Raw genomic sequence first — 16606 nt, 5'->3', positions numbered from 1 at the left:
CAAACATCCTACACACCACACACACCTGCACACAACACAGCACACTCACACCCACCACACCCTCATCACAAACACCCTACACACTACTCACACACCCACACACACCCACCACACCATCACAAACACCCTACCTACTACACACACACACCCTCATCACAAACACCCTACACACCACACACACACGCACAACACAGCACACACATGCCCACATACACTCCCTCACATGCACCCTACACACCACACACACCTACACACAACACAGCACACACACACTCCCATCACAACCTACACGCCACACACACACCCATCACAAAAAACCTACACACCACACACACACCCCATCACAAACACCCTACACACCACACACACCACAAACACAGCAATGCCCCCCACACGCAACATACTCTACATGCATCACACACCTCACACACACTCTCCACATACGTCCTCTCCACATCACATCCAAACCTACCCACCCCTCCACATGCACCACACCACACACAGGTATGCACTCCATATGCACACACAGCCCCCCACGCATACACCATACATGTGCAAACCCTCCCACCATACCCACATCCATCTCTCACACAAGATGTGGGTATGGCCCTGGGAAGGCTGAGCGCCCCTCCCTGCATACCACAGCCAGGGACGGAACAGGGTACAAAGTGCAAAGGTTCCAGGAGGGCCCCCCGACCTGGTCAAAGAGGCTCCCCAACTCTCGGCTCTGAAGCTGCGTGGGGCGCTGACTCACAGAGGCCCACAGCCAAAGCCACCCTCCACTAAGCCCGACGCCGATGAAAAATGATGGGAGACGCTCTCACATCAAAAAGACACCACACACTGTTGTGAGCAGAGACTCGGAATAAAAATGCATTCAAAACTACCACCCTCCTCGTCCCAGAACGGGCCTGGGGTGAGGAGTGGGCCGGCCTCAGGCTGCCCACGGCCCCAGGCGTCTGCAACCCTGACAACAGCGAGACCGTTTCCGCAGGAAGTGGCAGATCTTGCAGACGGGGGTGTCGTTTCCCTGGGCGACTTTGGATCGCAGTATCTGCCAGATGGATTTTCAAAAACCATCAGATAGGGACTCAAAAGGAAGCTGAGGAGCTGAAGGTCAAATGTGCAGTCTGGTGGGTTTTGCTTGCAAAGGCCAGGTACTCCCGTCAGCCTCGCTCCCGGTGCCCTATTGATTTCAGGAGCAGCTGGAAGCAGCCTTACGCAATCAGATCTGGCCACTCCCCAGCTCCAGTCCCACACAGTCAACCTCGCCACCACTGCTCTGTTACAACTGAGCCTTGTCTCCCGAGGGCTCAGGATGTGGAGATTCAGACAGGGTCACCCCAGGGCAGAGGAATGGACAGGCCTGCTGGGGGTGGCTGTGGTAGGGAACCAGGATGGCAGGACACAAGGGTCCACCTCTCAGCTATGGGGCCAGAAGCCCCCTTGGGATGAAGGTTGCCTGATCTGACCTGCCCAGCATGCACACAGAGGAGGCTTCCGCCCTGACTGCCGAGCTGCTTCTCTGGGCAGTGGGACATGTCAACAGGCTCTGAGCCAGCAGTGAGGGCCATGAGGAGGATGAGAGGGCAGCCAGGTCAAAACTGCAGGTGTCACCCAGAGTCAAGGATCCCCTGGCACAGGAGCCCTCACTCGTCCTGAGGTGTGCCACTTGCAAGAAAGTGCACTCAGCAAGAAAGGCTGAGGCCACAACTCTGCTCTGGGTGGAGAGAGGATGCTGGGAGAATCCTCCTGCAGAAAGCAAACCTAAACTCTTCGTCACTGCTGTCCCAGCTACAATGGCTGCGGAATAAACCACCCTAACATTTAATGGAGTGCAAAACCACTGATCATGTTCATGGACTCTGAAGGTCGGGAATTCAGACCGAGCCCAGAGAGGACAGCAAAGCTCTGCTCCACATCTAGGACCTCAGCAGGTGGAAGGCTGGGGCTCGGAACCACCTGGGGCTCGTGCACACTGGCGGCTGGTGCTGCTGGCGGCTGGGGTCCCCCTGTCGGGAGTCTGTGCTTCCTCATGATGTGGCGGGTGGGTTCCCAGGGCAAGCACCCCATGGGAGAGAACCAAGTGGAAGCCACAGTGCAGTTTACAGTCAAGCCTCAGACGTCACCCAGCAGTACTGCCACCTGGTCATGAGGCCCAGACCTGGGTCAGGCGGGAGGGAAATAGATGTCACCTGCAGACAGCGAGTGTCCAGAAACACTGCTGTGGCCATTTTTGGACAAGACAATCTCCCTCCTGGAACCATCCCTGCCTCGTGTCAGTGTCACAGATATAACCGCCGCCACAGTGGCCAGCACTGTAACTCCAGTCCTGGGGGGCTTCCAGAGCGGCATCACAGGGAAGGAACTGGAGCCCCAAACACGACCAGACCCACTCGCAGGCCCCACGGCCCCTCAGAAGCCACACTGAGCGAGCAGGCAAGCTCAGCCTCCGACTGCAGCTCCAGCAACACCTGGCGGCAGGACCTGCACAGGTCATGCTACCATGCTGAGCCATTTCCTCTTTTATAACAGGGCAGTCATAAGGATTCCACTGGGAATGAGATGAAGGTCGACAGTAAAGATCACAACAGGATGGGAAGGCACCGTCAGGTGAGGGCCTCCGAGCGGCAGCCCGGTAGAAGCCCCAAAGGCACTCGGCCCGGGTGTGTCCACTCTGTGCCCTTCTTCCCAGGGGCTGAGCCAGGAGATCACCCCCAGGAGAAACAGCCCTCTTTTCTGCTGCTGCCAATTGTGCTCCCGGCTGAGTCCTGCCCAGCAAAGATCTCAGTCTTGCCAGGCTGGGATCCTGCCAAGCAGCCTAAGAGCAGAATGATCACCAACTTGTAAGCCTGAACCCCCCTCCCTGAGACAGCAGGAGCAGCACACACCACAGCCAACGAAGGCAGAAATGGAGTCTGCACTGAAGGGAGGGCGAGGGGAGGGGGGCGCTGGAAGCAGGGGAAGCCCCACTGTGGCCCCGGCCCTCGGCACAGAGCCCAGTCCCTGTGGCAGCCAGGGGCCTTGTCACTCAAACCAGTCACAGCCTCTCCAGCCCACCTGGTAATGAGCGTTCTGGGGCACCAGGCAGCAAAGGCTGCAATTTATACATTAGCCCAGAAAAATCACTCTCCAGGCGGAGATGACACGCAGCGAGGCGGCCAGCATTTAGCAGAATCCTCTGATCACCTCAAACCTCCCTGGTTAAGTACAGCGTCCACCCCAGCACCTCTGAGCAGGCAGAACAGCTCCTCGGGGGTGGGGGAACCTGGAACAGCAGGCACCGTGGAGAGTGGAGGCAGGTGCACCGCAGCCCGAGCCTCTGCTCCATCTCACACGTGGGCCAGGAGGGCAGGGCCTGCGCTGTGTGCAGAGGCAGGCAGCAAATAACACACCCAGCATATCAGCAACAGGTCTCAGAAAGGTGGTCCCCCAACCCCAACCCAACCCACCACCCTCAGACACACACAGGGCCATGCCACACCTGTCAATGCCATGCAGGAGTGACGGCCTCCCAGGGCCAAAGCCTCAGACGTTTTCACAGAGCGCGGAAGCTAGAATTTCAGGATTAACAAACTGCACTTCTAAACAAACAAGGCCCCCAGCTGACAGGGCTCTGATGAGTGGAGGAACACCATGGTTCTCGGTCTCAAGTCGAATTAGAAAAAACAACATGGACACACATGGAGTGGTTTTAAGGAGTGGAGAGTTTAATAGACAAGAAGGAAGGGAGAAGACAGAAGGAAGAAGTTCCTCCGTACAGAGACAGAGGAAGGGGGACTCCAAAGCTGAAAGAGGAGGTCCCCAAGTGCAGTGGCCACCAGCCAGGTATATATGCAGAGGCTAGAGGAGGTGGTGTCTGATTTGCATAGGGCTCGGGGATTGGTTTGACCAAGCATGTTATTCACATAGCCCACGAAAAAGCTGGCCCTCCTACCCTAGCCTTTTAATATGCTAATGCAGGGTGCCATGGATGTTCTACACATGTGGGGATACGTGGGGGCAGCCATGTTGCCAGGAACATGTGGGGCAAGGGCAAGAAGGCCTTGGGAATCAGTTTCTAACGGCCTGCATCTGCATATCAAAGGTTGCCCGCCTGGCTTTAGGAGCTGGGGCTTTACCAGAAAACTTCCCAAGGACCCCTTTTCCTCTCTGTCTACCTAAAATAATTTCTTAGTAACTCCTACGACACAGTTGTACTCCAGCTGTAACATCCCTTCCCAACCAAGGTTGCAGGGCTCTGGTGCGAGGCAGGCTGTCACAGCCCTGACCGCATGCCCTTCTTCCTGCAGTTCTTCCCTACTCCCCGTCCCCAGGCCCAGCCCGGCCCTCCCATCCCACCTCCCCTCCACCTCCCCTCCCCACCCCTAGCCCATGGTTGGTAGCCGCGGTGCCCCAGCCAGGCTGCTCCTTACTTTCCCATCCAGGTGGCATGGCTGGCAGGAAGCCTGGGCACAAACAGGGTCGACTTCCCAGTGTCAACATCAATGACGCCGTAGCAGCCTGGCTCAGTGACACCGAACGCCCAGTGAAAAAAGGACTCCTGTAGCAGGAACAAGAACTCTTGTTAGCCAGTGGAATGTGAGGTGCAAGGAGGCACCGGTGGCTGCATCGCAGCACCCCAGAGAGCCAGCTCAGACCGACAGCCTCTTGCAACTTACCCCAGCCCCAGACATCCCTTCCCCTCGGCACCCGACTCCCCGGTTCATCCTCCCGTGGTTTGGCAAGGGGCAACCTGGCAGCTCCTCCACCCTGCTGGGAGCCCTCCCTGATGCTGCAGGTTTTGGGTATGTGCCTGAGCCCCCCTGTATTCCCACCCCCTAGGCCCATGACAGGGCGCCCAGCACCACCACACATCCAGCTCAGCCCTGCCTCTCTGCCACGTGCAGGCAGGCAAGACGCTCCCCAGATTCCAATGCCCAGGCCGGATATCTGCACGGAAATGGATTCCTCCATTTAGGACTTCTTACTTCCCTCTCCCACCCCCGGGGCGGCTGATGACTTCAGTGTTTAGGGACGAATGCTGCGCTAAAAGGACGTCACATAGGTACGGTGGAGGAGGATCTCTTCCAAAATTAGCCTAGCATACCATCAGAAAGGGAGCCAACAGCTGAATTTAGGAAATCGGTTTTTAAGCCGCAGAATATTTAAACCTGGAGAAGCATCAAGACTGGCCAGAGAAAACTTATTTAGACCGCCATGTCTCTCACAGCCATGGGACTGCAGGCTTGCAGCTGTGTGAACAATGGAGCAGACAGACGGGACCCTTCCGGCAGAAGGTGCTTTTCGTAAAGAAAAAAATTGTCTGCGGTCGCTCAGCAATGGGTCTCAGCCCATCTGTGGGGTGCTGGGGCAACAGGGTTCAGCTAGGGAAGCCATGCCTTCCCATATTCTCTCCACACCCGGCTCCCCTTCACATTCCCATCTCTCTTCTTGCCAGGATGCCGCATGGACACATTCCCTAGGCTCTGCCCGCCCCAGAGAGGTTCTGAAGTTCCCGCTGTGATCAGGCTCCAGCTCTGGGCATGGCAGCGGGGAGAAAATAGCACTACATTTAGAGATGGAAGACGAGGTTCTAATCCCAGCTCCACCTCTTGGCAAGTCATTTTCCCTCTGAGCCTCAGTTTTCTCATCTGCAAAATGGGTGTAATGCTAAGATCTGTGAAAGTGGGCCAAGCTCAGAGCCTCACAGTCTTCCTGGGTGGGTATCCTCACGTTCCTGTACCTGGGGACTGAGTGCTGCCAGTGACTCTCAGCCATGGCCACCATGACCAGGCTGGTTGCCTGCAGGTGGGCCACCCGCCGCCCCACATCTTCAAGTTCTACATCTTCAAGGAGCCCCTGGACCACTTCCCAGGCGAGGAAACGGAGGCTCAGGGAGGGCCACAAAAGGCACCTCTGGCCAAGCTGGGGCCTCCAACTCCTGCTCAGGCAAGCGACCCCATCACAGGCCCGCTCACCTGCAGCCAAGGGGGCAGGCTCACCTGGCGGAAGAGGACCCCGGTGTCGGTGCAGTAGCGCTGAGTCTCCTCCCCGCCCTGCAGGACCACGACAGAGCCGGCCTGCACAGTGGGGTTCTTCCGCAGCCGCTCACACAGGCGCTGCCGGTTCAAGGCAAAGAGTGCCAGCGGCACCTTCAGGGTTTCATTCCCCAGCCAAAACGAGGGTCTGTAGAGGCAAGAGCACACACAGCCACACAGGCCTCTGTTAGCATCTCCAAGCATGCCCACACCTGAGATCGGGGTGACCGGAGGCCCGAGCCTGCCGTGGGACCCCCATCAGCACGGGGCAAGCTGCCCGAGCTCTACCTGCTTTTGACCCAGAAATAGCTCCTCACTGGTCCCCCTGAGGACCACAGGGGCTTGTCTCCCCTCCATCATCCATGCTGTCCTGACTCCTCCCCCCTGCTCCTCTGCCCCCCTACCAACTGCCCAGCAGGCCACAGGGACTGCACACTCCTGAATCTGCAGCAGGTCCCCAGTCCTGCTGCATTGGTGCCCATGACCCTGGGGGCCACTCTCTCTGTGGAAACCCTCCCCAACAGCAGCTGGCCCAGGCTCCCTACCAGCCAGGCCCCCAGCTCCCAGCTCAACCTCCCTGCTGGAGCCCAGCTTGGCCCAACCCTGGGGCCTCTTCCCTAACCGGCTCCTTCCCTCAGCTCAACTGAGCTCACCCAGTCCCTCAGCTCAAAGGACCATCTCCATCTGCAGACCAATGACGTCCGGCTCCAGACTCACAGACCCATCGGCCACCCTCAGCAGGCAGAAGATGGCCCTGAACCAAAGCCGCTCCTGCCTAGCCTCCCCCGACACAAAGCACCTGCGCCTGGACAGTCCTGCAGGCCATCCTGACCTCCTATCTCATCCCACCTCCTGGCCACCAGCAAGGTCTGGACTCTACCCTCAATGCACATCCCCATCCCCAGGGCCACCGCCCCATGTCCCGTCTGGACAACTGCAGGCAACTCTCAGTGGCACTCTTGGCCCCAGCTTCCCCACGGCCTGGTCTGCACCTTCTGCCAGAATGGCCCTTTCGAAATGCCAATCCCAGCACACACTCCCTGCCCGACCCCGTGCTGGCTGGCTTCTCTGAGAGCAGACTTCACTCCCCAGCCACGAGGGATCCAGGCCCCCAGTTCACCCTTGGTTTCCTCTGCTGCAGCACGGGCATCCTCGCTCATCCCTAAACAGCCAGAACACTCCAGCCTTTGCCGCTGCGGTGCCCTGTGGGGAATGCTCTTCCCAAGGGCCCTTTTACCCAGCCTCTGCAGAAATGCCCCTTTCCTACCCACCCCACCCCCCAGCTCTCTTCACGTCTCTCTAGAATCCCCATCACTCTTCATTTATTTGTTTGCTGGCCCTCCAGGTAACATGTAAGCTTCCTGAAGGCAGGGACAGAGCAGGTGTCGCTATCTATGGAATGAATGAATAAACAGACGGTGGTCCCAGCAAGCAGGCTGGAGGCCGGGGCGGGCATGGAGAGACAATGGGGATGAGGTGGAGGAGGAGTAAGCAGGGGCGGGGTATGCAGGAGGGAGCCCCTGCAGGCTCTCCAGCCAGGGGACAGTGGGTGGGCACGGAGGTCAAGGAGGCAGGGACGTTCCAGAGCTGGTGAGAGCAGAGAGGGCTACTCAGGAACTGCAGTGAAGCTGCGGATGAAACCTGCCCTCACAGTGCAGCACCGTGAAGCTGCCTGGGGCACCTCTTACACTCACCTCACATGGGACCCTCAGAGGCCCTGACCCTCCTACCAGGGTCACACAAGCAGGTGACACCTCCTGCACATCTTGGCTCCAATACGACCTTCTCAGGATGGTCTTCCCCAGCCTCCCTCTTTGAACCTGCAACTCTTCTCCTTGCCCAACCCCCTACTAGTCCCTGGCCTGAGGTTTCCCCACTTGCTCTCCAGATACACCCCCCTGCACTGTGCCCAGAGGCTGACTCACCCAACCTCCTCAGCGTGCACGCTGCCTCCTGCCTCCAGGCGTGCTGAGCCTACAGCAGGCACAAGAGGCTGGGGGCAGGAGGAGGAGGAGGAGGACAGTGGATCCACTCCCCTGGCTCCCTCCCTGGGGACCCTGGAACTAAACGGCTGGGGGCACCTCTCCATCCAGGGCCACTGCTCTGATGAGGCCACCCTGCCCCACAGCACGGCCCTTGCTGGGTTTCTGACCAGGTTCCCCACTCTTCTTTCCTGGGTTCCCTTAATGTGCGCACAGCTCTGCATATCGTCCCCACTCTCCACTCTCCTTAGTGGCCCCCTGGAGTAAACTCCTAAAGTGGGGCCAGGTCCCTGGCCAGGACAACGCTTAGCACTCAGCACCTTCCAACCTAAATGCAGTGGGTGCTGCCTGGTGCTTCCTGGTGTTCTCCAGTCCACCCCCTCGGGTGGAAACACTGGGAGATGGAGCTCCAGGTTGCCTCGATCACTGCCATGCATGCCCTCACCTGGCACCTTGCCCGACACACAGCAAACGCTCAACACATATCTGCTGAATGACACACAGGGCCACACACACAGCTGTGGGATGAGAAGATGCCACATCAGCCGCAGCGGGGCAGGAAGCAGCCCTGGAGCCCCGGCCCGCCCAGGAACGGTGGAGGGTCAGAAGCAGCCGCACATGCTGACATGACTACAGCCCCCTCCCGCTCCCCCACATGCCCTTCCTACCCTCCCAGGAGGGTGAACAGGTGGCTGGGTGGACACCAGCAGCCAGGGCTTCCTCTGGGCTGGGGCTGCTTTTCTGCCACACTCAGCCATCGGGATGAAAGGGCAGAGGGAAGTCGGTGAGAGTTTGTAAACATGACCACATCCCAGATGGCCATGCCGTCGGGAACTGAAAGTGCAGTCACCAGCACCTTGTGCTCACATGTCCCCCACAGCCTCCCACGCCCTTTCCCTTCACTCGGGAAAGCCCATGGTGGGATGGGCACAGGGGCAAAACTCATCTCTGCAGAGTCCCCAACAGCACAGGGGCAATGACACCGAGGACCTGCTATGGACAGCCTCAGCAACAGCCGTCGAACAGCATGACCGGCCGAAAATGCCCATCCTCAGCCACCAGCCTGGCCCCCACCTGCAATGCTCGAAGAAGGGCTGGCCTTCCCCTTGTTCAGAACCTTCTGAGAGACTGAAATTTCTCAGGGCACACGGACTGGGATCCCAAGGGCTGAGCAGAAAACTTGATAAGCCACCTTCTCCTTGAGCACTCAGCTGCCACTGCAAAGAAAATCTACAACCACAGCCGGGCGCGGTGGCGGGCGCCTGTAGTCCCAGCTACTCAGGAGGCTGAGGCAGGAGAATAGCATGAACCCGGGAGGTGGAGCTTGCAGTGAGCCGAGATCACGCCACTGCACACCAGCCTGGGCGACAGAGCAAGACTCCGTCTCAAAAAAAAAAAAAAAATCTACAACCATGCTTACTTCTCCACAGGGCTCCGCCAGAACAGAACCCACCTTGTGCAGGGCTCTGGGCATGAGAAGGGCTAGCCTGAGCCACGAGGCAGGGCAATACGCTACAGTCATTAATTACAGGACACCAAGGAATAAAGTTTTATAGAGACATGCCCTTTGATTTCTCATGGCAGAAACCAAACCCCCAGAGAGACTGTCAGGCTCAGAGCCAACACAGATGAATTCTTCCTGCAAATTCAGCAAATGCAGCACCAATAAAACATCTCCAACAGGTTTCTGCTGCAGCTTTCGTTAAGTGGCACCCGGAATTTAAAAGGCAAAAGCCATTATCATCCCCACGTCCCAAGGTAAATAAGCCATGCTTTGCTGCAGACAGACAGGGCACAAGAGCTCCAGGGCCTCAGAGACCCACAGAACAAGTCTCTGAGACCCAGAGGCCAGGATCCCCGCTGCCCTGGCAACAACCAAGACGCGGTAAGCAGCCCAGGACCAAGAACGGAGTGACCAAGACTGAGGCCAGTCTCCAAGGAGGGTAGGATGCCACTGCCCCTGCAAGCCGTCCCTGTCTCCATACAACCCACACCCCCGTATCAGTACTGGGCCACCCTCTCCTTAACAGCCAACTGCAGGGCTCTTACCTGAGGCCTAGGGACCCCCAAGGATTCATCCTCAAAATCAGGGGCTCCATCTACCTGGATGGGAAAAAGCTATACCTTTATTTTCTCTAACCTCCAATTCAAATTTACATTTTCTTCAATTATTCACATAAGTAACAAACTACTCAGTGTCAGCAATGCATGTTAATCTGTCACCAGCACAAATCAAAGGTATTTTAATATCACGTTATTGCTGTTGCAGTATCTCGAAATATCACTTTGCACCTCACAACTTCAAAATTAAAGTAGTTGGGCCAGGCGCAGTGGCTCATGCCTATAATCCCAGCAGGAAGTTGAGACCAGAATGGGCAACATGGCAAAACCCCATCTCTACCGAAAACACAAAAATTAGCCAGGAATGGTGGCTTGTGGTTGTAGTCCCAGCTACCTGGGAGGCTGAGGCAGGAGGATTGCTTGAGCCCTGGAGGCAGAGACTACAGTGAACAGAGGTCCCAACACTACACTCCAGCCTGGGGGACAGGGCAAGACCCTGTCTCAAATTTATGTAACATTTTGATAACTGTATTTCCAAATAATTGGGTTTTATTTTTGAAATATTCTGTACTTATTTCATGCATTTAAAAACATTATGCCAGTCAGGCATGGTGGCTCACACCTATAATCCCAACATTTTGGGAGGCCAACACGGGCGAACCACCTGATGTCAAGAGTTCGAAACCAGCCTGGCCAACATAGTGAAACCCTGTCTCTACTAAAAATACAAAAATTAGCCGGGCATAGTGGCGCACACCTATAATCCCAGCCACTCGGGAGGCTGAGGCAGGAGAATCACTTGAACCTGGGAGGCAGAGGTTGCAGTGAGCCGAGATCAAGCCACTGCACTCCAGCCTGGGCGACAGAGTCAGACTCCCTCTCAAAAAAACAAACAAACACACAAAAAAAAAACATGATGCCAAGAATGGTGCGTAGGTTTCACTGATGCCCGTGGGGTCCACTGCACAGACAAGGAAAAATCTCTGCACTAGAATGTGGAGTCACTGGCCAGGCGCGGTGGCTCACGCCTGTAAACAAGGCACTTTGGGAGGTTGAGGTGGGTGGATCACAAGGTCAGGAGTTCGAGACCAGCCTGGCCAACATAATGAAACCCCATCTCTACTAAAAATACAAAAAAAATGGCCAGGCGTGGTGGCAGGCACCTGTAATCCCAGCTCCTCAGGAGGCTGAGGCAGAAGAACCGCTTGAACCCGGCAGGCGGAGGTCGCAGTGAGCTGTGATCATGCCATTGTACTCCAGCCCGGGTGACAGTGCAAGACTCCTTCTCAGAAAAAAAAAAGAATGTGGAGCCACTTCTAGATAGGGCCACACTGCTAAACTCCCAGCAGGAGAGGCCAGCCAAGGACCTCCTCCCCTCAGCCTCCAGCGTGGGGCCAGGCACCAGACAGACGCTCGGGCAGCCCACTGGGTGTCTGACCGTAAGCGCCAGGCTGGAGAGGGTTGCCACAGCTGGAGAGGACCTTGAGGCAACTGACCAGCATCTTCCACCTTGCACCTCTCAGCATACACAGAAACCAAGAGAGGGCTGTGTGGAGTCAGGACCTGGGGAAGAGCCAGGGAAGGACACTCAGTGGCCAGCCTGCCTCCCACAAGCCCACCCATCCCCAGCCCCCAGAGTCGGCCTGAGTCTTCTGCTCCTGGAGCGCAAGGTTCACATTAGGGTGGGGTCGGGCTCGTGACCCACAATCTGAGTCCTGCAGAAGACTCTCCAGGAGAATGCTGACTCCAGTGTAACCTATGGCCCAACAGGTACACGCCCAGGGCAGCTCACCTATTGCCTCTTTCTGGCTCTGCAACAGCTCCTGGGAGCCACTCAGTGAAAGAATTAAAGCTATTAAAGCTTTAAAGAATTAAAGCTATTTCTTCATCCTATTCCTCGGAATTCTGTCACCGTGACTCCTTCCCTCAATCACTAGGAGTCTCCCAGGAAAGCACGATGGGATGCTGTACTAATTTAGAGTAAATCCCTTTTTCATTCATTTCACCAAGCACCAATCACAGGGCAGCCACAGACTGGCCCTGAGGGTACAACAGAACCCCTGGGCTCTAAGGATGCTAAGAGAGGCATGAAGGGAAGTAACTCAACCTACAATGGGCAGACGTGGAAATGTGTCCTGCTGGGGAGAAAACCGAGTGCTCTGGAGTTCTGAGCACTAAGCCTTTACCGGAGGGCTGGGAAAGGCTTCTGGGAAAGGGAACCATCTGAGCTGGGCCTGCAAAAATGTGAACAATCACATAGAGGACAAGAGCATTTCAGGGATGGCAGGTGAATGTGCAAGGGAAGAATGGAATGGAAAAAGCCATGTGGGGGAGCAGATGCAGACAGGTCTGGCTGGAGCTGAGATATTTCAAATTATCAACCCTGTCTGTGGAATGCTCAAAGCATGGCTCAAGGAGACAGCAGTGCCACCAAGTGCCATGGGATAGGGACCCCTCTCCATGAGGGGATGGGAGGTGACGTCACAGCACTCTGTCTCAACCTGAAGCCTATACCCAGACTAGCAAGAGAAAGTAGGATCAACCCTGAAACACTCCCAGAGTAGATTCTTGAGTTTCAAATTGAATCTGAGATGCTAGTTTAGGGCTTCCCCTACTCCCCAAATCATATGGGGCACACCCCAGTCACCTAGAACTCTCATGGACCCCCTCTGTCCCAGGCTCCAGTAGGATTCTACAGACAACCAAATCCAACTCCCAGGGAGCCCATGGCCATGGCCGTGACTTGCTGGCTTCATGCCTCGTTATGCCTGACTCTATGATCTGTCCTGTGGGTGCAGCTGGGAGCTGAGCCGGAAACATACTTAATCGATCTGCTCTTAAGGAGGCCACTGGGGTCAACCTCAGGCTCAAAGTACCCACAGGAAAGACCCATACCAGACTGGGATGGCTCCTCCCAAGAAGACCGCCGGGCTCTGGAAGCTCCCACACCCTCTCAATAGCACACCTCTCTAAGAACTGCCTGTCAGGCCTCTGAGCCCAAGCCAAGCCATCGCATCCCCTGTGACTTGCACATATACGCCCAGATGGCCTGAAGTAACTGAAGAATCACAAAAGAAGTGCAAATGCCCTGCCTCGCCTTAACTGATGACATTCCACGAAAGTGAAAATGGCCAGTCCTTGCCTTAAGCAATATTATCTTGTGAAATTCCTTTTCCTGGCTCATCCTGGCTCAAAAAGCTCCCCCACTGAGCACCTTGTAATCCCCACTCCTGCCAGCCAGAGAACAACCCCCCTTTGACTGTAATTTTCCTTTACCTACCCAAATCCTATAAAACGGCCCTGCCCTTATCTCCCTTCGCTCTCTTTTCGGACTCAGCCCGCCTGCACCCAGGTGAAATAAGCAGCCATGTTGCTCACACAAAGCCTGTTTGGTGGTCTCTTCACATGGACGCGCATGACACTGCCACTCTGTTTTGCCTCCCTCACCTACCCTGTGTGGTGGCCCAGAGAATTTGTTCTGCTAGAAAAGCTCTCATTCTGGGACCAGGAGCAGTGGCTCACACCTGTAATCCTAGCACTTTGGGAGGCTGAGGTGGGTGGATCACCTGGGGTCAGCAGTTCGAGACCAGTCTGGCCAACATGGTGAAACCCCATCTCTACTAAAAATACAAAAAATGAGCTGGGCGTGGTGGCACACGCCTGTAATTCCAGCTACTCGGGAGGCTAAGGCAGAAGAATCGCTTGAACCCGGGAGGCAGAGGTTGCAGTGAGCCGAGATCGTGCCATTGCACTCCAGCCTGGGCAACAAGAGCAAAACTCCGTCTCAAAAAAAACAAAAACAAAAAAAGAAAGAGAAAAAGAAAAGCTCTCATTCCAGGATCCAGTCAGTTCCAGACTTGCTCCCATCCAGACATCAGCTTGGTTCCTGCAGGAGAGCAGCAGGTCTCAGGCCAGCTTTGAGTCCTGAACCCAAATGCAACCCCTGGCACTCCCTGTGAGCACCAAGCCAGCCTAAACAGAGAGACAGCACACCCACAGCTGGGCACCAGCCTGCTCATTCTACCCTTTAAAAGGGTCACAGGCTGGATTCAAAGATCTGACCCTGAGTTCCTTGACACCCATCTGAGACTTTGTCTGCACTGTTCTCTACCCAAAGGGAGTCTCATTGCTGAAGGATAAGCACAAAAGTTATCCAGGGAGTGAAGCCTTCCCGCACTTTCCCTGAGCTCAGAGTCTATGTTCCTCCTTTGCAAATGCCAACACCACAGGCAAGCAGATGGATGACAGAGTCCCATGTGTCCATCTGCTCCAGTGGCCTGTGAGTACCTAAGGGAAGGCCCAATGCTATTCCCAGAATACAGCAGGTGCCCACAGAATGTTTGATTTGTATGTTCTAAGCTCCCTCAACCTTGGGGGCCAACTGAGAACCCACTTTCTGTTACCATTTTCCCCACATCTTAAAAAGAGAGATGCATTCAGTCCACTAGATTCCCCCATTCTGACCTCAGTTGCCAACCTGGCATCTGGAATACTGCCCCCTCCTACACCAAGCCCCCTCTACCCCACTGAGCCACCAGACCCACACCTTCTCCCACTGAACTCACACATAGCTCAGGGGAGCCTATTCTTTTAAAACAGATCCAGCAGCTTGTAACAAAACCCTTCCAGCCCCTCAGGGCAAAGTCTGAAGAAGCCACCTGGAACACCACACCTTCCAGCCCCAGGCATGCATCCCTGTCCCCAGAACACTCTGAACTCTCAACCTTTGTCCCTTACCCTGGGCTCAGATGCTCCCTATCTGGGAGATTCCGCCCAACGATCCGGTAAACCCATCTGTCCACCCTTCCTCCCACTAGGACTACTCAGCCTTCTTTCATTCAGCCCAGTATGGAGCACCTACTGTGTGCAAGGCACTGGACTAGTGAGAAGCAGGTTAAGGGACCTGCCCTTGCACTCTAAATGCAGAGAAGATAACGAACAAGTACAAACAATGCTCTATATGGTTTATCAGGTAATGATAAGGGCACAAAAAGTGGGATAGATGGTTAGAGAAGGATTCCCTGAGGAGGTGACATTTGGCCCCTGAAAGAAATGTGGACGTGCCCTGCGGGGAAAAGGGAATTCCAAGTCCGTCTCAAATACCGCCTCCTCCGGGAAGCGCCCGGGTGCCTGCGGTCCTCGCAACACCGCCCTCCCACCTGGGGGTCTTGGCAGCGAACATGCGTGTCGACCCCAGCCCCCACCGCAGCCGCACACAGTGGGGCCGCCAGACGCGCGCAGGTAGGGCCTGAGCCAGCCAGGAGGGTGGAGAGGGGCTGCGGCCCCCGCGCTGACCCTGACTCGGAGCGTGAAGCTCGCCGACCGGCGCTCGGACTCTGGGCCGACAGGAAGAGGCACCTACCCGCGGCATTCAGCGAGCCCCGTTGGGGCTCTCACCCGCGGTCCGTCCGGGACACCCATGCCCCTCTCTACGCCAGCGGGAAAGAGCGAGGGAGGTGCAGTACTCACCCGGTGGCCGCCGCCATATTCGCCCGGCACCGGCGTCACGTGCAGCGCGGCGTCAGCTGAGCCCCTCCGGATCCCAATGCGTGGGGCGGGGTGAGAGCAGGGGAATGGGCGGGGCAGGGGGTGGGGCCGGGAGTCCTGGACCCCCCTCCTCCGGAGCCAAACTCCACGGTACGAGAAGGGGCGGTACCTGGGGAGGGGCGGATCCCTGAAGGGGCGGGGCTCCCGGAGAGGGGCGGGCCCAAGAGCGCGACCAGCATAAATGGGCGGGCTGCCTACGGGAGACAGTAGGTAGGGGTAACGGGTAGATTTTCCTCCTTTGCGTGGTGGGAGGGAGGTCCTGAAGCAGAGGACACCTTGATTCTGGTTCAGCCCCCGATCTGGCGTCCCAGCCAACCCGGGAGAAGAACACATAGGAATAAAGAAACCACGTGAGAGGAGAGAAGGGAGACTGACTCAGGCTAGGGTCGGGGCAGAGGTGGGGATTTTTGTTAAAGAAGGGAAAGGGCTTGAGCAAAGGCCGGGGGGCAACTGGAGGACTCTAAAGGTCCTGCGGCCCGAAGAGTGTGCGCTAGAGAGGGGCAGCCTAAGGGAAGTAAGGGCCAGACCCTGCGGGGCCTCCACTATGGGGCCTGTGAGTTAAGTCTGGTAGGATCTTTTCTAGGTTTCCTGGGCTACCGAATGGAGAAGCTGGAGGAAGGGAAGCCAGGGAGGAGGACAGGCGAGAAGTGGGCACAGCCGAGAAGGGTTTAGGAAGGAGAGTCTGCCAGAAGGCTTACTTCTCTGCCCCACTGGGCACTGGTACTGGGTGCAGAGTCCTACAGAGAAGGGGTAGGGACCCTGCAGCAGACGCTGCCCTCCCTACTGCCAACATGGTCAGGGCATTACAGGCACGGCCCAAATGCGTTGCACATGTGAGCTCATAGAAACCTCACCACAGCCCTATGAGGTCGAGACTATCTTTAAGTCTATTTTACAGATGAGGAAACTGAGGCCAGACAGTGCTCACACGGGGGCTGAGCTCATGAAGCCATACCCTGAGGAGTGACCTCATTGCCCATGTGAAGGAAGGGGGCC

At 56.5% G+C, this 16606-nt stretch overlaps 1 protein-coding gene across 1 annotated transcript; it reads right to left on the bottom strand.

Moving 5' to 3' along the window:
- Nucleotides 1–4405: 4405 nt before the first annotated feature.
- On the bottom strand, nt 4406–15696 carry LOC105541343 (xaa-Pro dipeptidase-like). Its single transcript, XM_011982316.1, has 3 exons — nt 15533–15696; nt 5985–6168; nt 4406–4543 (listed from the first exon to the last, which is right to left on the bottom strand). Exons 1-3 carry the CDS (start codon nt 15547–15549, stop codon nt 4412–4414), a joined length of 333 nt encoding a protein of 110 aa, XP_011837706.1. The 5' UTR covers nt 15550–15696; the 3' UTR covers nt 4406–4411.
- Nucleotides 15697–16606: the final 910 nt, after the last annotated feature.

This window comes from Mandrillus leucophaeus, unplaced genomic scaffold, assembly GCF_000951045.1.
Source record: "Mandrillus leucophaeus isolate KB7577 unplaced genomic scaffold, Mleu.le_1.0 Scaffold238, whole genome shotgun sequence".
Taxonomy (NCBI): Eukaryota; Metazoa; Chordata; class Mammalia; order Primates; family Cercopithecidae; genus Mandrillus; species Mandrillus leucophaeus.
The sequence above is the reverse complement of the archived record's forward strand: the minus strand, read 5'-3'. Positions and strand labels throughout refer to the sequence as shown.

Bases quoted from the DNA above. Each gene is read 5' to 3' on its own strand.
- LOC105541343 (XM_011982316.1), bottom strand. The intron at 4,544-5,984 runs GTGAGCCTGCCC...TTCCTGCTACAG, and splicing joins CCGGGGTCCTCTTCCGCCAG to GAGTCCTTTTTTCACTGGGC.